At 38.9% G+C, this 15,102-nt stretch overlaps 1 protein-coding gene across 1 annotated transcript in view; it reads left to right on the top strand.

The window, feature by feature from the left end:
- Positions 1–834: 834 nt before the first annotated feature.
- Positions 835–15,102, top strand: part of CAAP1 (caspase activity and apoptosis inhibitor 1) — a 57,065-nt gene continuing 42,797 nt past the window's right edge. Inside the window, exons 1-4 of the mRNA XM_049771078.1 lie at positions 835–1,122; positions 6,866–7,066; positions 8,044–8,128; positions 11,645–11,720. Of these exons, the coding sequence (XP_049627035.1) occupies positions 835–1,122; positions 6,866–7,066; positions 8,044–8,128; positions 11,645–11,720 (650 nt within the window). The remainder of the gene's footprint in view (positions 1,123–6,865; positions 7,067–8,043; positions 8,129–11,644; positions 11,721–15,102) is intronic.

The following is a 15,102-nucleotide window of genomic DNA, read 5'->3' as shown; positions in this document are numbered from 1 at the left end:
AGTTAGAGAAATAACTACATTTTAAACTGTCCTAATAATGAGAATGTATGAGGGAAATGGAGAGCCTGTTTAGAGTACAGGCGGGGGTCGGGTGGGGAGGAGGGAGACTTGGGACATTGGTGATGGGAATGTTGTACTGGTGATGGGGGGTGTTCTTTACATGACTGAAACCCAAACACAATCATGTATGTAATCAAGGTGTTTAAATTAAAAAAAAAAAAGATATGGAGCTGCAGTGAAAAATTTCATTCGGGTCATAGAAAAAAATTAAATGTTGCATTTGGACTCTAGGTTGCAAGTGATTAAAAACCAAATTAAGATTTTTTTCTTTTGAGCTCACATTAACTAAATTCTATACTTATTTACTTATACTTATTTACTTATTATTTCGTGTCACACAGACAGTATTCAGGGGTTACTTCTGGCAGGTCTTAGTGGCGGGCCCCTACTAGGGATGCCTGGGATCGAACAAGGATTGTCGAATGCAAGGCCAAGAACGCCCTACTCGCTGTATACTACTTCTAGGACTCCAGTATAGCTTTTAAATTCGAAAGCCTATACTACTAAGGCAAAAGAAGTGTTGCAAAGCGCCACTTGGCCTACTGTCGAGGCCTGAAAAGAAGCACCAAAAGAAACAGCACAGACAGCAAGCCATCGCCACGCTGCAGCCACTTCCGCGGCTCGTGATTGGTCCAGGCGGCCGCCGACGGCGACGGGCGGAAGTGACGTCAATCCTGCGACGCCAGCTGCCGCCGCTGCCGCCGGCTCTGGCTTCCTCCTGGGGCGGCGGCGAGCTTTGCGCGGGTTCCTCCGGATGCCGGTAGCGGAGCGACCATGACGGGGAAGAAGTCTTCTCGGGAGAAGCGGCGCAAAAGGAGCAACCAGGAGGCGTCCGCCGCGCTCGCGCTCGCGCCGCCGGACCTGGTGCCTCCCGTCGGCGGCGGCGGCGGTGGCGGGAGCGGCAGCACGAGCGGCTGCGGGAGCGCCGGCTGCTGCAGCACCTCGAGCATCCTGGTCCCCGCGAGTGCCCCGGGCGGCGGGAGCGGCGGTGCGGAGCGCAGCGAGCGCCGGAAGCGGAGGAGCACCGACTCCTCTTCCAGCGTCTCGGGCTCCCTGCAGCAGGTGCGTGCGCGACCCTCGGCACCTGCTGAGCGAGATGCTCACTTGGGATGCTCTGGGCCGGCCAGGGACGCCTCCTCTGGCCCAGAGGGTGATGGTGGCTGCGGGGACTTTGAGAGCGCTCTACAGGATCCCAGTCCCTTTTTGCAATCCCTTTAGGCTCACCACATTCCAGTCCTGACTCTTCGTTTGGTTGTTTGGTTTGGTTTGTTTGCATTTTTGCTCATGTTTGTTTTAGGGGAGCTTCTGCTCCTTTTCAGATGACTTTTCTTCTAGCCAGGCTTTTTTTCTTTTTCTTTTTTTCTTTTTTCTTTTCATGGTCACCTTTTCATACAGGCTTCTTTATTTTTACTCCACGTTACCTCAGAGCATTGAGGTTCAGAGATGAGTTAAGGTGGTCGTGGTGAGCTTCGGATAGAATTCTCTAACCGTGCAATTCAAAATCTTTCCAAACGCACCAATTTCAATCTGCAAGAGACTGATGTGTTAAAAAAAAAAGTATGAAGACAGAGAACTTAGAAACCAAGAGAAATGTATGGCAATCCTCTGTAACCCTTACCATGAGTGCTATGCAGTCTCTGACTCTTGGCATAGGCATGTGACGTTTCTAACCACATACAACTTAGGCGCTTTCCCTCCACTTGAGTTGTATGACACTGTATTATTGGGGACTTTTTTTATGTGTAATAATTTTCTTCAGACACATATTGCTATTCCTTTATTTGCAGACGAATGCGTAGGTTTGTAGCTTTTGTTTATTTATTTATTTTGGACCACACCGATGGAGCTGACTCCTGGCTCTGCTCAAGAATCACTCTTCACTGGACTTGGGACCATTTGCGGTGCAGACGGTTAGCAGCATCTATGACAAGTATCCTGCTGGCAGTACTATCTTTCCGGCCTTTGGGGGGAAAAAATTGGGGGAAATGTTCCGATTTTTGAATTGTGTCTTAATTTATTGATCTTGGGTTTATAACATAGTAAGAAATGGGAAGGGAAAACTTACAGGTTATGTTTTAAAGACCCAAGCCTTAGATATAGGTTTTTTTTGTTTTGTTTTGTTTTGGTTTTGGTTTGGTTTTTGGTTTTTGGGTCACACCCGGCAGCGCTCAGGGGTCTTATATATAGTTTTAAGATGCTTGCTTTGCACACAAAAGTCTCCATTCCCATCTCTGGCACTGTATTTGGTCCCCTGAATACACTACCACTTTGGCCCACAGATCAAGAACAAATTATAACCCAAAACTTTCTATTGAGTTTTATTTTAGTAATTCAAATAAACTCATTGTGTTTGGAAGACAAATAGTAAATCTGAAGAACTAGACATGTTTTATGCTCTCCTAACAACAGTGTGAAACTACTGAAAGATATGCAAAAAATCTTGTTTAAAACTGGATTAACTGCCACCTGGAGTAGAGTTAAGTTACTTTTTGAGGTAATCTAGGCAAATGATAGTTCTTTGGGTAGAATTATACAGAGGATGGGCCCGGAGAGATAGCACAGCGGAGTTTACCTTGCAAGCAGCCGATCCAGGACCAAAGGTGGTTGGTTCGAATCCCGGTGTCCCCCGTGCCTGCAAGGAGTTATTTCTGAGCAGACAGCCAGGAGTAACCCCTGAGCACCGCCGGGTGTGGCCCCAAAACAAATAAACAAAAAGAATTATACAGAGGATAAGGTGTAGATATGGGCAAGGTGTAAATATTGGGATGTAGAAGGCAAAATTGGCATGTAGCCTTAGAATATGATTTAGGTACATAATAGTTTTAATAGCTCCTGTTGAGCAAGGATGCTTTATTGTATAATTGTGATATGTAATATTTCCTGTTTATAAAATTTTAATCATTGTGTTTTATAGTTCTGTCAGTAACCGTTTTTATGCATACAACATTCCAACATCACACATCCCCACCAGTGTCAGTTTCTCTATACCATAGTCTCACATTCCCCACACCTCACCCATCCCTGTTCTGTGTATCAACTCACAGATTCTATTGCTTTGGGCTATTTATTACTCCTTTACTATATGCTTCTTTATAGCCTATATATGAGAGAGATTATTTTCTATTTTTCCACTTCCTGTTTGAGCTCACTCACATTCATACCCGCTAGGTCTGTCCATGTAACAGCAAATTGTATGCTTTGTCTTTCCCAACTGTATTACTTTGTATTACATTTTGTCTGTGTACTATAGTTTTATCTAGTCATTTGTCCTTGGACACTTAGGTTGTTTCTAGATTTTGGCTAATGTAAATAGTGCTAAGGTATGCAAATATCTTTTTTAATACATTTGTTGGGCCCTTATGTCCATAAGTGGAATGTTAAACTATGAATTCTTAGTTTTCTGCGAAGTGTCCTTGTTGTTTTTCAGTAAAATAAAGACAGGCAACGTTCCTACCAACAATGGATGAAAGTTCATTTTTTCACCCACAAACATGCCATTACTAGTTATTTTGTGTTTGTCTCTGTGTGTGTGCCAATCTCAATGTGGTGAAGTTGCATTTCCCTGATGATAACTGATACGGGACTTTTTTAAATGTACATATTGGCCATCTGTATATCTTCTTTGGGAATGTTTCTCTCTTGTCTCCATTGTTGATGGGGTTGGTTTTATTTTCTTGGTAAATTTTACAAGTGCTTTATATTTTTCGGTTATTAACTTTTTCTTAGATGAGTGGTCAGCAGGTGCACAAATATTTTCACTAACTTGTGGAAAGTGAAACTAAAACTCACTTTATTTTAGTTAGTTCTTTTGTGATACAGAAGCTTTGTAATTTGTTGTAATTCCATTTGTCTTTGTTTCTCAATGTTTGGTCAATGACACTGAACCATAGAAGATGCCTCTAGATACAGTATGAAGGGTCCTCCTTATATTTTCACTAATATTATTTATGGACCCAGGTCTGATATTAAGGTCTTTAATTCATCTTGAATTGACTTATGTTTGGTGTGTGAAAGGTTAGCTCATATATTTTACATGTGACTGACTGATTTTCTTAGCATCATTTGTTAAAGACTCTCTCACTATACTTTTTATTCCTTTATGGAATATTAGCTGTCTGTATATTTTGGACTTATCTCTGGGTTCTCAATTTTGTTTCATTTGTCTGAGAATCTCTCTTTATTCTAGTAACACATTGTCTTGATTGCTATAGCTGGAAGAATAATTTAAGTTGGAGAAAGAGTGCTGGAGAGATAGTACAGCATTTAGGGCATGTATACTGCCAACCCTCATTTTCAATCTGAACATAGAAAAGAAAGCACTGTGTACCACTGGGATTTGACCAAAAACAAACAAAATTTGTTTGGAAAATAATAGACTTGTCTTTTTTTTTTCTGGGATTGCTTTGGCTATTTGGGGGTTTTATTACTCCATATAAATTCAAGGGCATTTGGTTTATGCCTTTAAAGAATGTCATGAATACTTTTTTAGGGACTATATTGAATCTTTAGTTCTTTGGGTAGGATTGTCATTTTGACTAATTTTTTCCAGCCCGTGAACAAGAGATGTGTTTCTGCTTCTTTGTGTCCTTTTAAATTTCTTTTAGTAGTAGTAGTAGTAGTAGTAGTAGTAGTGATTTATAGTTTTCTATCTGTAAATTGTTTACTTTTTCTGTTAGGTTTCCCATGTATTTGTTTTGAAGTGAAATTGTGAAAGGGATTTAAAAAAATACTTCTATGTCATTGTTTGCATCTAGGAATGCCATGACTTTCACTGAATGGATTTTGTAGCCTTCCAGGTTTCTGTACAAATAACTGTCTTAGGTGATTTGTTTGTAATATTAAAAGTATATTTTTTGTGTATGGGAAACACCTGGTAATACTCAGGGTGTACTCCTGTCTCTCTCAGAGATTGCTCCTGGAATGGCTGAGTGGGTGAGAGGAACAACATGCAGTCTGGTGTAAGAAAACTGCCATACCCACTATACTGTCACCCTGGCTTCCAGAATCTTAGAGTTTTCTAGTTATACTATGATGCCATGTGCAAATAATCATAGTTTGACTTCTTTCCAGTCAGGATTTCCTTAATATCTCTTCCTTCCTAAATTTTTTTGGGGGAGGGGGTCACACCCAGCTGCACTCGGGGTTACTCCTGGCTTTGTGCTCAGAAATCTCTCCTGGCAGGCTCAGGGGACCATATGGGATGCCATCTGTCCTGAGTTGGCTGCCTGCAAGTCAAATGCCCTACTGCTGTACTATTTCTCCAGCCCCTCTTTCTTCCTAAATTTTGTTTGTTTGTTTTTGTTTTTGGGTCAGGGGTTACTCCTGGCTCTACACTCAGAAATTGCTCCTGGCAGGCTCGGGGGCCCATATAGGATGCCAGGATTTGAACCACTGTCTTTCTGCATGCAAGGCAAACACTTTACCTCCATGCTATCTCTCCGGCCCCTCTTCCTAATTTAATGGCAAGAGCTTCCAGTACTTCAATGAATAATCATGATGAGTCTGGGTAACATTGCTTTGGATCTGATATGGAGAGGAAGCTTTTAGATTTTCTCTAGTGTCATGTTATAGTGGGATTTGTAACATTTTTGCTATCTGATTTTTGTACATAAACTTCTTTTATGGACTTTTAGGCCATAACCAGCTATGCTCAGCATCTATTCCTGGCTCTGCACTCAGGGATCACTCCTATAGGAGCTTGGGGGCCACATGGGTTGTCATGGATCAAATTTAGGTTGGCCACATACAAAGCCTTACTTAATGATCTCTCTCCAGTCCTACTGTACATAAATTTAAGAACAGTAACACATATGAAAGCTCTGGATGAATGGCTTAGGTAAGAGATGTCCTAATTTTTAGAAGTTTAAAATTGTCGGAAGCTATTGAATTCATAATGTTTCTGTGTGTCCTAAGATAATTTCTTCACAAAATACTCTCTTGAGTTTATTGCAGTTCATAAGTAAGATCAAGAATACTGAACGAGGGGCCAGAGCGATAGCACAGTGGGTAGGGCATGTGCCTTGCACACGGCCAACCTGGGTTTGATCCTAGCATCCTACATGTCCCCCTAGCCTGCCTGGAGTGATTTCTGAGCCCAGAGCCAGGAGTAACTCCTGAGCGCTGTTGATGTGCCCAAAAACCCAAAAAAGAAAAAAAGAGGAAAAATACTGAAGGGGCGGGGGCAGGGGCTGGTGAGAATAGTACTGCAAGTGAGACCCTTGCCTTGCCATAGCTGACACTGATTCCTAGCATCCATTATAGTTTCCTGAGTTCTGCAAGGAGTGATCTCTGAGCATAGAACCAAGAGTAAGACTAAGCATTGCTAATGTGGTTCAAAAAACAAAACAAAAGAGAAACGGACAGTTTAACATTTGATGCTTTTTTTTTTTTAATGGCTTTAGGTCAATCCATGTTCATTGTTTTTGTGGTTCTGGATATTGACCCCAGGGCCTCTCACATGATAGAAAGTGAGCAGTTGCTCCTCCACTAAGCTTCACCTGTGTCCTGGAAATTTATTGTTATCTTGTTATTTTGGGACCACATTGGTGGCAGTACTCAGGGTTTACTTCTGGCTCTATGTTCCGGGGTTACTCCTGGCAGTGCTTAGGGAACCTATAGGGTGCTAGAGATTTAACCTGGGGCAGCTGCGTGCAAGGCAAACACCCTATCCATTGTACTATTGCTCCAGCCCATGGGAAATTATAATGTTGAAGAATTTAGTAAATAAAAGCATGTAACATTATATACATTTTCCATACATTCTTAGTATAATTTCATTGTTCTTTATAAATTCTTTTAACTTTAGGAAACCAAGTATCTTTTACCAACTTTGGAAAAAGAGTTATTCTTGGCAGAGCACAGTGACCTTGAAGAAGGTGGATTGGACCTGACTGTGTCATTAAAGCCAGTTAGTTTCTATATTTCTGACAAAAAAGAAATGCTTCAGCAGTGTTTCTGTATCATAGGAGAGAAGAAATTACAGAAGATGCTTCCTGATGTATTAAAGGTACTTCATTAAATACATTATTATACTATACATTAATTATTGATTAGGATATTTCTTTTTTTTTTTTTTTTTTTGGTTTTTGGTTTTTGGTTTTTGGGTCACACCCGGCAGTGCTCAGGGGTTATTCCTGGCCCCAGGCTCAGAAATTGCTCCTGGCATGCATGGGGAACCATATGGGGCACCGGGATTTGAACCGATGACCTCCTGCATGAAAGGCATCCGCCTTACCTCCATGCTATCTGTCCAGCCCCCGATTAGGATGTTTCTAATGAAAAAGCAACATCGGAAAGGGGGATAAAGGCCGGATTTATATAGTTTTTAATCATAAACACCTTTGTATATTTAAAAATAGCTAAGAAAAATGGGAAAGTTTGTGGTGTTGAGGTTCGGAATTAATGAACTTCTGAAAAATAATGATACTTAAGGTAAGTGGTATTAGTAAGCAAATTGGAGTCATGATCATTCATTTTGGTACTTTTAAGAAATAATGTACTACTGTGTAACAACTTGTAAACAATGTTTAGTAATAGCTTTTATTATTTAACACAAGTATACTATATTTCCGAAAATTAGGGAAATACATGTTACTTTATTTTTACAATTTGGGATATAAATGTTAGTTAAGCACAAGATCATATATCTAAAGGGTATAGAGTCAGGATCTGAATATAAACCTTTAAGGAAATAATCTTATATCTATTAGTTTCTTTCTTTACACTTATTATATAGCTATTAAAGAATTACCAGTCACTAAACTTACATTCTAGTTTTTTTAAAATAACATATCTGACTTTTTATATATTGCCACCAAATCTCTATAATCATAATCACATTACCGATTTTTAACTTTTCTTCTCATGAAAATAAAATTTTTATTGTAAAATTTTGCTAAACTGACTTTATTTTGGATTGCTGTTTCTAGTTTAACATTGGTGCTATATTATATAAAATTTATTTTTAAATTTTATTTTGTTTAGAACTGTTCAATTGAAGAAATTAAGAAATTATGCCAGGAACAGTTAGAGCTCCTGTCTGAAAAAAAAATCTTGAAGATTCTTGAGGGTATGTACCTATTTCTACTTTCTGGTAACATTAGTTCATACTGTAGTTAGTATAATATCTGGTATGTATTTTTTACGTGAATATTTCTTGTGTTGCATTATTGAGTAGTTATTGAAGACTTCTATTTGTAGTGAAAGATAGTTTAGTTATGGCAGTTTTAAGAATAGCATTTCATAAATATTATTGTCATTGATTTTTGTTTCTGTGCCACACTTTGCTATGTTTAGGGCTTACTCCTGGCTCTATACTTAGGGAACATTCTAGTAGTACTTGGACTATATGAGGTGTCAGGGATTGAACATGTATTGACTGTCTGCAAGGCAAGCACCCTGCCCACTATACCATTTCTCTAGTCCTCATAATTACTTTTTATTATAGCATATATTACCATAAATGGTGAATGTATGCTATTTTCTACATCAAGCATATAAAGAAGAGCACAGTTATTAGAATCTTCTGATCCGTAGTCAGACGCGTTATCCATTGTGCCACTGGCCCCGCACTGAGCACAGTTATTAAAATATAATAAAATGAAGTAAAATGAAATAAATTTTTTTCTAAATCAAAAATTTAGATAAAAGTTTATTCATGTTTAATGATATGAAATTAAAATGTTTACAGAGGGAGAGTGGATGCAACTCAGGTGGTTCAGCACATAAAACCATGAGAATCAGGTTTGATCCCTACAGGAGTATGGGAGTCCACATTCCTTTCCTATAGAAGCAAATTTGAATCCAAATTGTTTAAGAATTCACTTTTGGGGTTATAGAGATGGTACAGTGGTAGACTGTTTGACTTACATGCCGTCGACTCAGGTTTGATTCCCCAGCATTCCATTTGGTCCCCTGAGCAATGCAAGGTCTTTCTGAATGCAGAACCAGGAGTGACCCCTGAGCACTGCTCAGTGTGCTCAAAACAAAACAAACATGCAAACAAACAGAATGCACTTTTGAAGCCAGAGAGATAGCTCAGTGGTCTGGAGTGCATGCTGTACTTGTGGGAGGTTCATGTTGACTTCCTGGGCTACCTGGTCTCCTAAGTACTGTCAGTAGTTGCTCCCAAGCACTGCTAGATATCATGCCTCAAATTTCATTAAAAATTTAACTTTTGGGGGGCTGGAGAGATAGCATAGCAGTAAAACATTTGCTTTGCATGCGGAAGGTCACTGGTTCAAATCCCAGCATCTCATATGGTCCCCCGAGCTTGCCGGGGCCGATTTCTTAGCATAGAGCCAGGAATAACCCCCAAGCATTGCTGGATGTGACTCAAAAAACCAAAAAAAAAATTAAAAATAAGGGCCCGGAGAGAGAGCACAGCGGCATTTGCCTTGCAAGCAGCCAATCCAGGACCAAAGGTGGTTGGTTCAAATCCTGGTGTCCCATATGGTCCCCCGTGCCTGCCAGGAGCTATTTCTGAGCAGACAGCCAGGAGTAACCCCTGAGCAATGCCGGGTGTGGCCTAAAAACCAAAAAAAAATAAAAATAAAAATAAACTTTTGGGGCAGAGAGGTGGCGCTGGAGATAAGGTGTCTGCCTTGCAAGAGCTAGCGTAGGACGGACCGTCGTTCGATCCCCCGGTGTCTCGTATGGTTCCCCCCAAGCCAGGAGCGATTTCTGAGCGCATAGCCAGGAGTAACCCCTGAGAGTCAAACTGGTGTGGCCCAAAAACCAAAAAAAAAATTAACTTTTGGGGCCGGAGATATAGCACAGCGATAAGGCGTTTGCCTTAGGTGCAGAAGGATGATGGTTCAAATCTTATATGGTCCCCGAGTCTGCCAGGAGCAATTTCTGAGCATAAAAGCCAGGAGTAACCCTTGAGTACTGCCGGGTGTGACCCCAAAAACCAAAAAAAAATAAATAAGTTTTGGGCCAGAGAGATACTACAGCAGTAGGGCGTTTGCCTTGCATGCGGCCAACCTGGCAGAGATCTGGTTTGATTCCCAGCAACTATATGGTCCCCCAGCTTGTTAGGGCGATTTCTGAGTGCAGTCAGGAGTCACCTTGAATACCACTGGGTGTGGCCCAACAAACAATCAACCAATAAATTAATATATAAATATAATCAAAAAATTAATTTGGGGGCCGGTGAGGTGGCGCTAGAGGTAAGGTGTCTGCCTTGCAAGCGCTAGCCAAGGAAGGACCACAGTTCCATCCCCGGGCGTCCCATATGGTCCTCCCAAGCCAGGGGCAATTTCTGAGCGCTTAGCCAGAAGTAACCCCTGAGCATCAAATGGGTGGGGCCCGAAAAACTGAAAAAAAAAAAAAAAAAGAAAATATTAATTTGAGAAATAAATTATTTTTAGTTCTTTTTATTATTCATAATGCTTTTAGTTACCTACTGTATACTGTTTTGATAAAATCTGGATGCAGAATTAGAATTTCCTACAATTTGCCAACACTTTTTGATGTCTGTTTTCCTGAAGCATCGTTCTTATGATAGACTTGTAGACTTTGTATTTTCATGTAGTTTTTTATTTCTTTAGAAATGTAAAAGTATTTTATTTATTTATTTATTTTTTTGTTTTGTTTTTTTGGGCCACACCCGGCCGATGCTCAGGAGTTAATCCTGGCTGTCTGCTCAGAAATAGCTCCTGGCAGGCACAGGGGGCCATATGGGACACCGGGATTCGAACCAACCACCTTTGGTCCTGGATCGGCTGCTTACAAGGCAAACGCCACTGTGCTATCTCTCCGGGCCCTATTTTTTTTATTTTTTATTTTTGGTTTTTGGCTCACACCAGTGGCTCTGCTCTCAGAAGTCATTCCTGGCAAGCTAGGGGGGATCATATGGGATGCTGGGATTTGAACTGAGGTCTGTCTTGTATTGACAGCATGCAAGGCAAATGCCTTACTGCTGTGCTATCTCTCCGGCCCCCAGAAATGTCTAAGTATTTTAGCATTAGCATCACAGGAGAAGGGGACAGGGATAGGTGGGGGAAAGACTTTCAGTATCAGAGATAACATTTTTTTTTAAATGTGACACATTTTAATAGAATTTCTAGCTCTGACATATATATGTGTGCATATAATCTGTAAGGAAATAAATGCACATTCCTGCTGTACATATATATAAATGGAGGGCAATCAGAAGTGTCTAATAGATGATAAAAACTCATTTTAAGTATATAAGCAACTAAAAATTACCATCCTTTATTTATTTTTTGGTTGGCAGGGAACTCCTAGAGTAGTGCTCTAAGAGTTTGGGTACCATTTTTGCCAATACTTATCTTGGCTATTCAGGCCTGGTTTGACTATGCAAGGCTGCTCAGGCCAAGCAGTGGTAAGAACTGCAAGGGTTCTACCTAGAGGTGCTTTGTAGACCATATGCAGTATAGAGGAATGGCAAGCATACTAAACATGCATGTACTCCAGCCCCTAGAAATATCTCCCCAACCCTCATAGCGTCACTATTTAACAACTATGAAATTTTTTATATGTACTACTTTTAAAGCTATGCTTTTATATATTGATGAAATTCTCTATAAACATGCTTTCAATAGTTTATTTTATTTATAAGGTGACAATGGTATGGACTCTGATATGGAAGAGGAGGCCGATGATGGCTCTAAGATGGGATCTGATTTAGTCAGTCAGTAAGTCACAAAGCTCATATTTACTTCAAAATCTCTGCTATTCCTTTGGTGGTTTCTTACCTCTAGAATGTGATTGTTTTCCTATGTTGTGTGTATGCAAAATAAATTAGCAATATAGAATGATTGATTTTTTTGGCATTTATTGGTCCTTAAGTATATATAAGGATGGAGTTAATCACTTTCAATATTAAAATAATTTCCTTAAACCACACTCACAGACAGGATAAGATTAATGCTTGCTTTAAAACAGAATAACATTTCTCATTTGGAATTTGAATATACCATGAATGATACTGATTATTTGTTTATTGATTTTTTGACTATAGCCAGCAGTATTTGGGGCTTATTTCTGGCTCTGCAGTCAGGAATCACTCCTGATTAAGCACTTACTCTATTGGGCATTATTGTGTTGGCATAGAATACTATCTTAATGAATTTTTCTACAAATCTATTAATATAAGATATAATCTTATTTTACAAATGAGAGACTAAGGAGGCTAATCTTACCTAGTTATATTTTGTGTGATTATTGTTTTGATAAAATAATGCTTAAAGTTTGGGGATGCTGATTAATCAAGAAATTATGTACTGTTTCATGTCTTAGGGAAATCGAATCACTAATTTTAACATCTCTTGGTGGTGTCTGAGTGAGTGAGCTTGTGTGTGTATTGCTGGGAACTGAATCTTGTGCTTGCCTATCGGTATTTTTTTTTACTAAAACAATTGCTTTGTTTTATTGCCAAAGACTGACTTGTATCTCTCTGTGCAATATTTTGCTGCAGCCGGTAGTACAGGTAAGAATAGATTTTCAGAGGCAGTAGCATAAATATGTACTATATACTTTACCTAAAATTTTGAGTATGCTTTCATTTCTATTAGAATGCTATTAGGTATGAGTTACTAAATAAATAATTTTATTTCTTGTTGCAGTTTTAGAGTACATCATATTTCTTTGTATTAAAACATAAAACTAATCATTTTGCTTGTCACACAGTCATTTTTTTTTTCAGTCAGTTAATTTTTAGATGTTTTATACTTTACAGAGTGAAAAAATGTGTCCCATTTTTTAAAGATGTTTCTGCTGGCAATTCTTTTAACAATTGATTTTAAGTTGTTTGTGTAGTACAGTCTTCTGGTTAGACTACTTTAAGAATGTGTGTGTGTGTGTGTGTGTGTGTGTGTGCGTGCGCGCGCGCACGCCACACCTAGTGTTGTTCAGGGGTTACTCCTGTTTCTGCATTCAGGGATTACTCCTGGTTATGCTGAGGGACCATGTGGGATGCCCCTGGATGAAACCCGTGTCTGCTATCTGAAAAGTCAGCTCCGTACCCATTGTATTTTCTCATTGACCCATTTTAAGAATTTAGAATAAGAATTTGGGCCATATACAGTGGTGATCACATATGGTTCTTTTATGCTTCTGGTTCTATTCTCAGAGATCTCTCCTGGTAGTTTTTGGGATCAAAAGCCTACCCTGGTAGTATGTAAGGCAGAGACTTACCCTGTATTATTTTATTCAGCCCTAGTTTAAAAATTTATAAGGCTTGATATTTTGTATTTTTGTTTTTTAATCAAATTGACTGTTTTGTTTTCTTCCTTTTCTTTTGTTTCATTTTGGGACTGTCCCTAGTGCTCAGAGCTAACACTTGGCTTTGCAACTCAGGAATCCCTCCTGACAGTTCTCAGGGACCATGTAGAAACTTGGGTTTCTTGTGTGCAAGGCAAGTACCCTGTATACTGTACCATCTTTCTGCCCATCTCCCATTTTGTTTCTTGGTGCTTCTTATAGTGATTCATGAATTAAAAGATTTCCTGATTATATTTGTTTTGCCTTCATTCAAATTGATTTATTTTCCTAGTTTTTGAGGTATTGGTCAAATTAATGCCTTTTTTTCCCCCACCTGAACCCTAGTATTGCAGTTTTCTTGTTAAAAACCATTTAATCAGTAGCCATTTAGATTAGAAATGGAATTATTTTAAAAGATTATATGGGGCTGGAGAGATAGTTTAGCAGGTAGAGTGCTTACCTTGTTGTACACAGACCACTCAGGTTTGACCCTGTTAGCCTTTCTGGTCCCTTGAACCTGCCAGTAAAGATCTTTCAGTATAGAACAAGGAATAAACCCTGAGCAACTCTGATGTAACTTCCATTCCTCCAATTTTTTATCCTTATTCCCTCCTTTTTTAAGGCCACACAGGGGATCATATTGGGGCTTTCAATTGACTCCAGGTTACAAACGTGCAAAACAAGTGCCCTACCTGCTGTATTATTTGACTTTAAAGTACTACTCGAGAAAGCACCAAGATTGTTAAATTTTCTACCAAATCACATGTACTTTGTTTACAACTATAACATACTGACTACATGCAATTTATGTTTTGTTTCTTAAATTAGTCTGCATTTTAAGAATAGTTGAAAAGGTCTTTGCTTTATTTTATGGTTTCTAAATAACATTAATACCCCAAATCACATAAGTAGTGCCAGAAATAAGTTTGGGGAATTAGGCCATCTGATTTGTGAATATAGATATAAAATTTTAAATACAGTATTAACATGCACAGTTCAGAAAAATATCTAATAATTATACCACTGGCCAAGTAGGATTTGCTTCAGGAATTTATAGGAGACTTAATTTAAAAGGTATTATAATAATTCATTTCAACAAATTAAGGAGACCACTTAGGTAGTCATATGTTAAAAGGACCTTTGATAATTTTCAGCAGTCATTTCTGTAACCTTTGTATAAGAAGAGAGAATGAAGTATGAAAATAATATACAGATAGTAAGTATGATAATATAATATTAGAGATAATATAGGATGTCTTACATCCCACAGTACCACATGTGATTCCAACTGAGCCATGGATCCCCTCAGTACTATAGTATGTGGCTAGCTCCCTTCCCCACAATAAGTAAAAATTAAATTTAAGAAGAGCTATAGAAGGTTTAGACATGATAAAAACAGTGTGACCAAACTTAGCAGCCTAATGGCGAATTAGAACAAGAAAACTCTACGATCATTAGTTCTCAACCTTTTCCTAGTTAGGTTATAGTAAATAAAGTTGAATGCATGAAGAAGGTAACTAAGTAGTAGATTAAATGATATGATAAACTTCAGAAATGAAGAAATAAAATTATTATTCAAATCAATACAATTACAAATTGACAATACTGTCAAGATATTTTTAGAAAAGGTCTAAAAATTGCTCTGAGGAGTTTCCACAGAGGGCTGGAACATATGTTTAGAATACATAAGCTCTGGTTTGATCACCAGTGGTACCTGATACCCCAAGCACTGACAGGAACAACCCCATCACTGAGTTGGAAGTAGTCCTTGAGCTAGACTGGTGTGAGCCAGAAACAAACAAACCAACAAAATAA

Source organism: Suncus etruscus, chromosome 1 (genome assembly GCF_024139225.1).
Source record: "Suncus etruscus isolate mSunEtr1 chromosome 1, mSunEtr1.pri.cur, whole genome shotgun sequence".
NCBI classification, from domain to species: Eukaryota; Metazoa; Chordata; class Mammalia; order Eulipotyphla; family Soricidae; genus Suncus; species Suncus etruscus.
The sequence above is the reverse complement of the archived record's forward strand: the minus strand, read 5'-3'. Positions and strand labels throughout refer to the sequence as shown.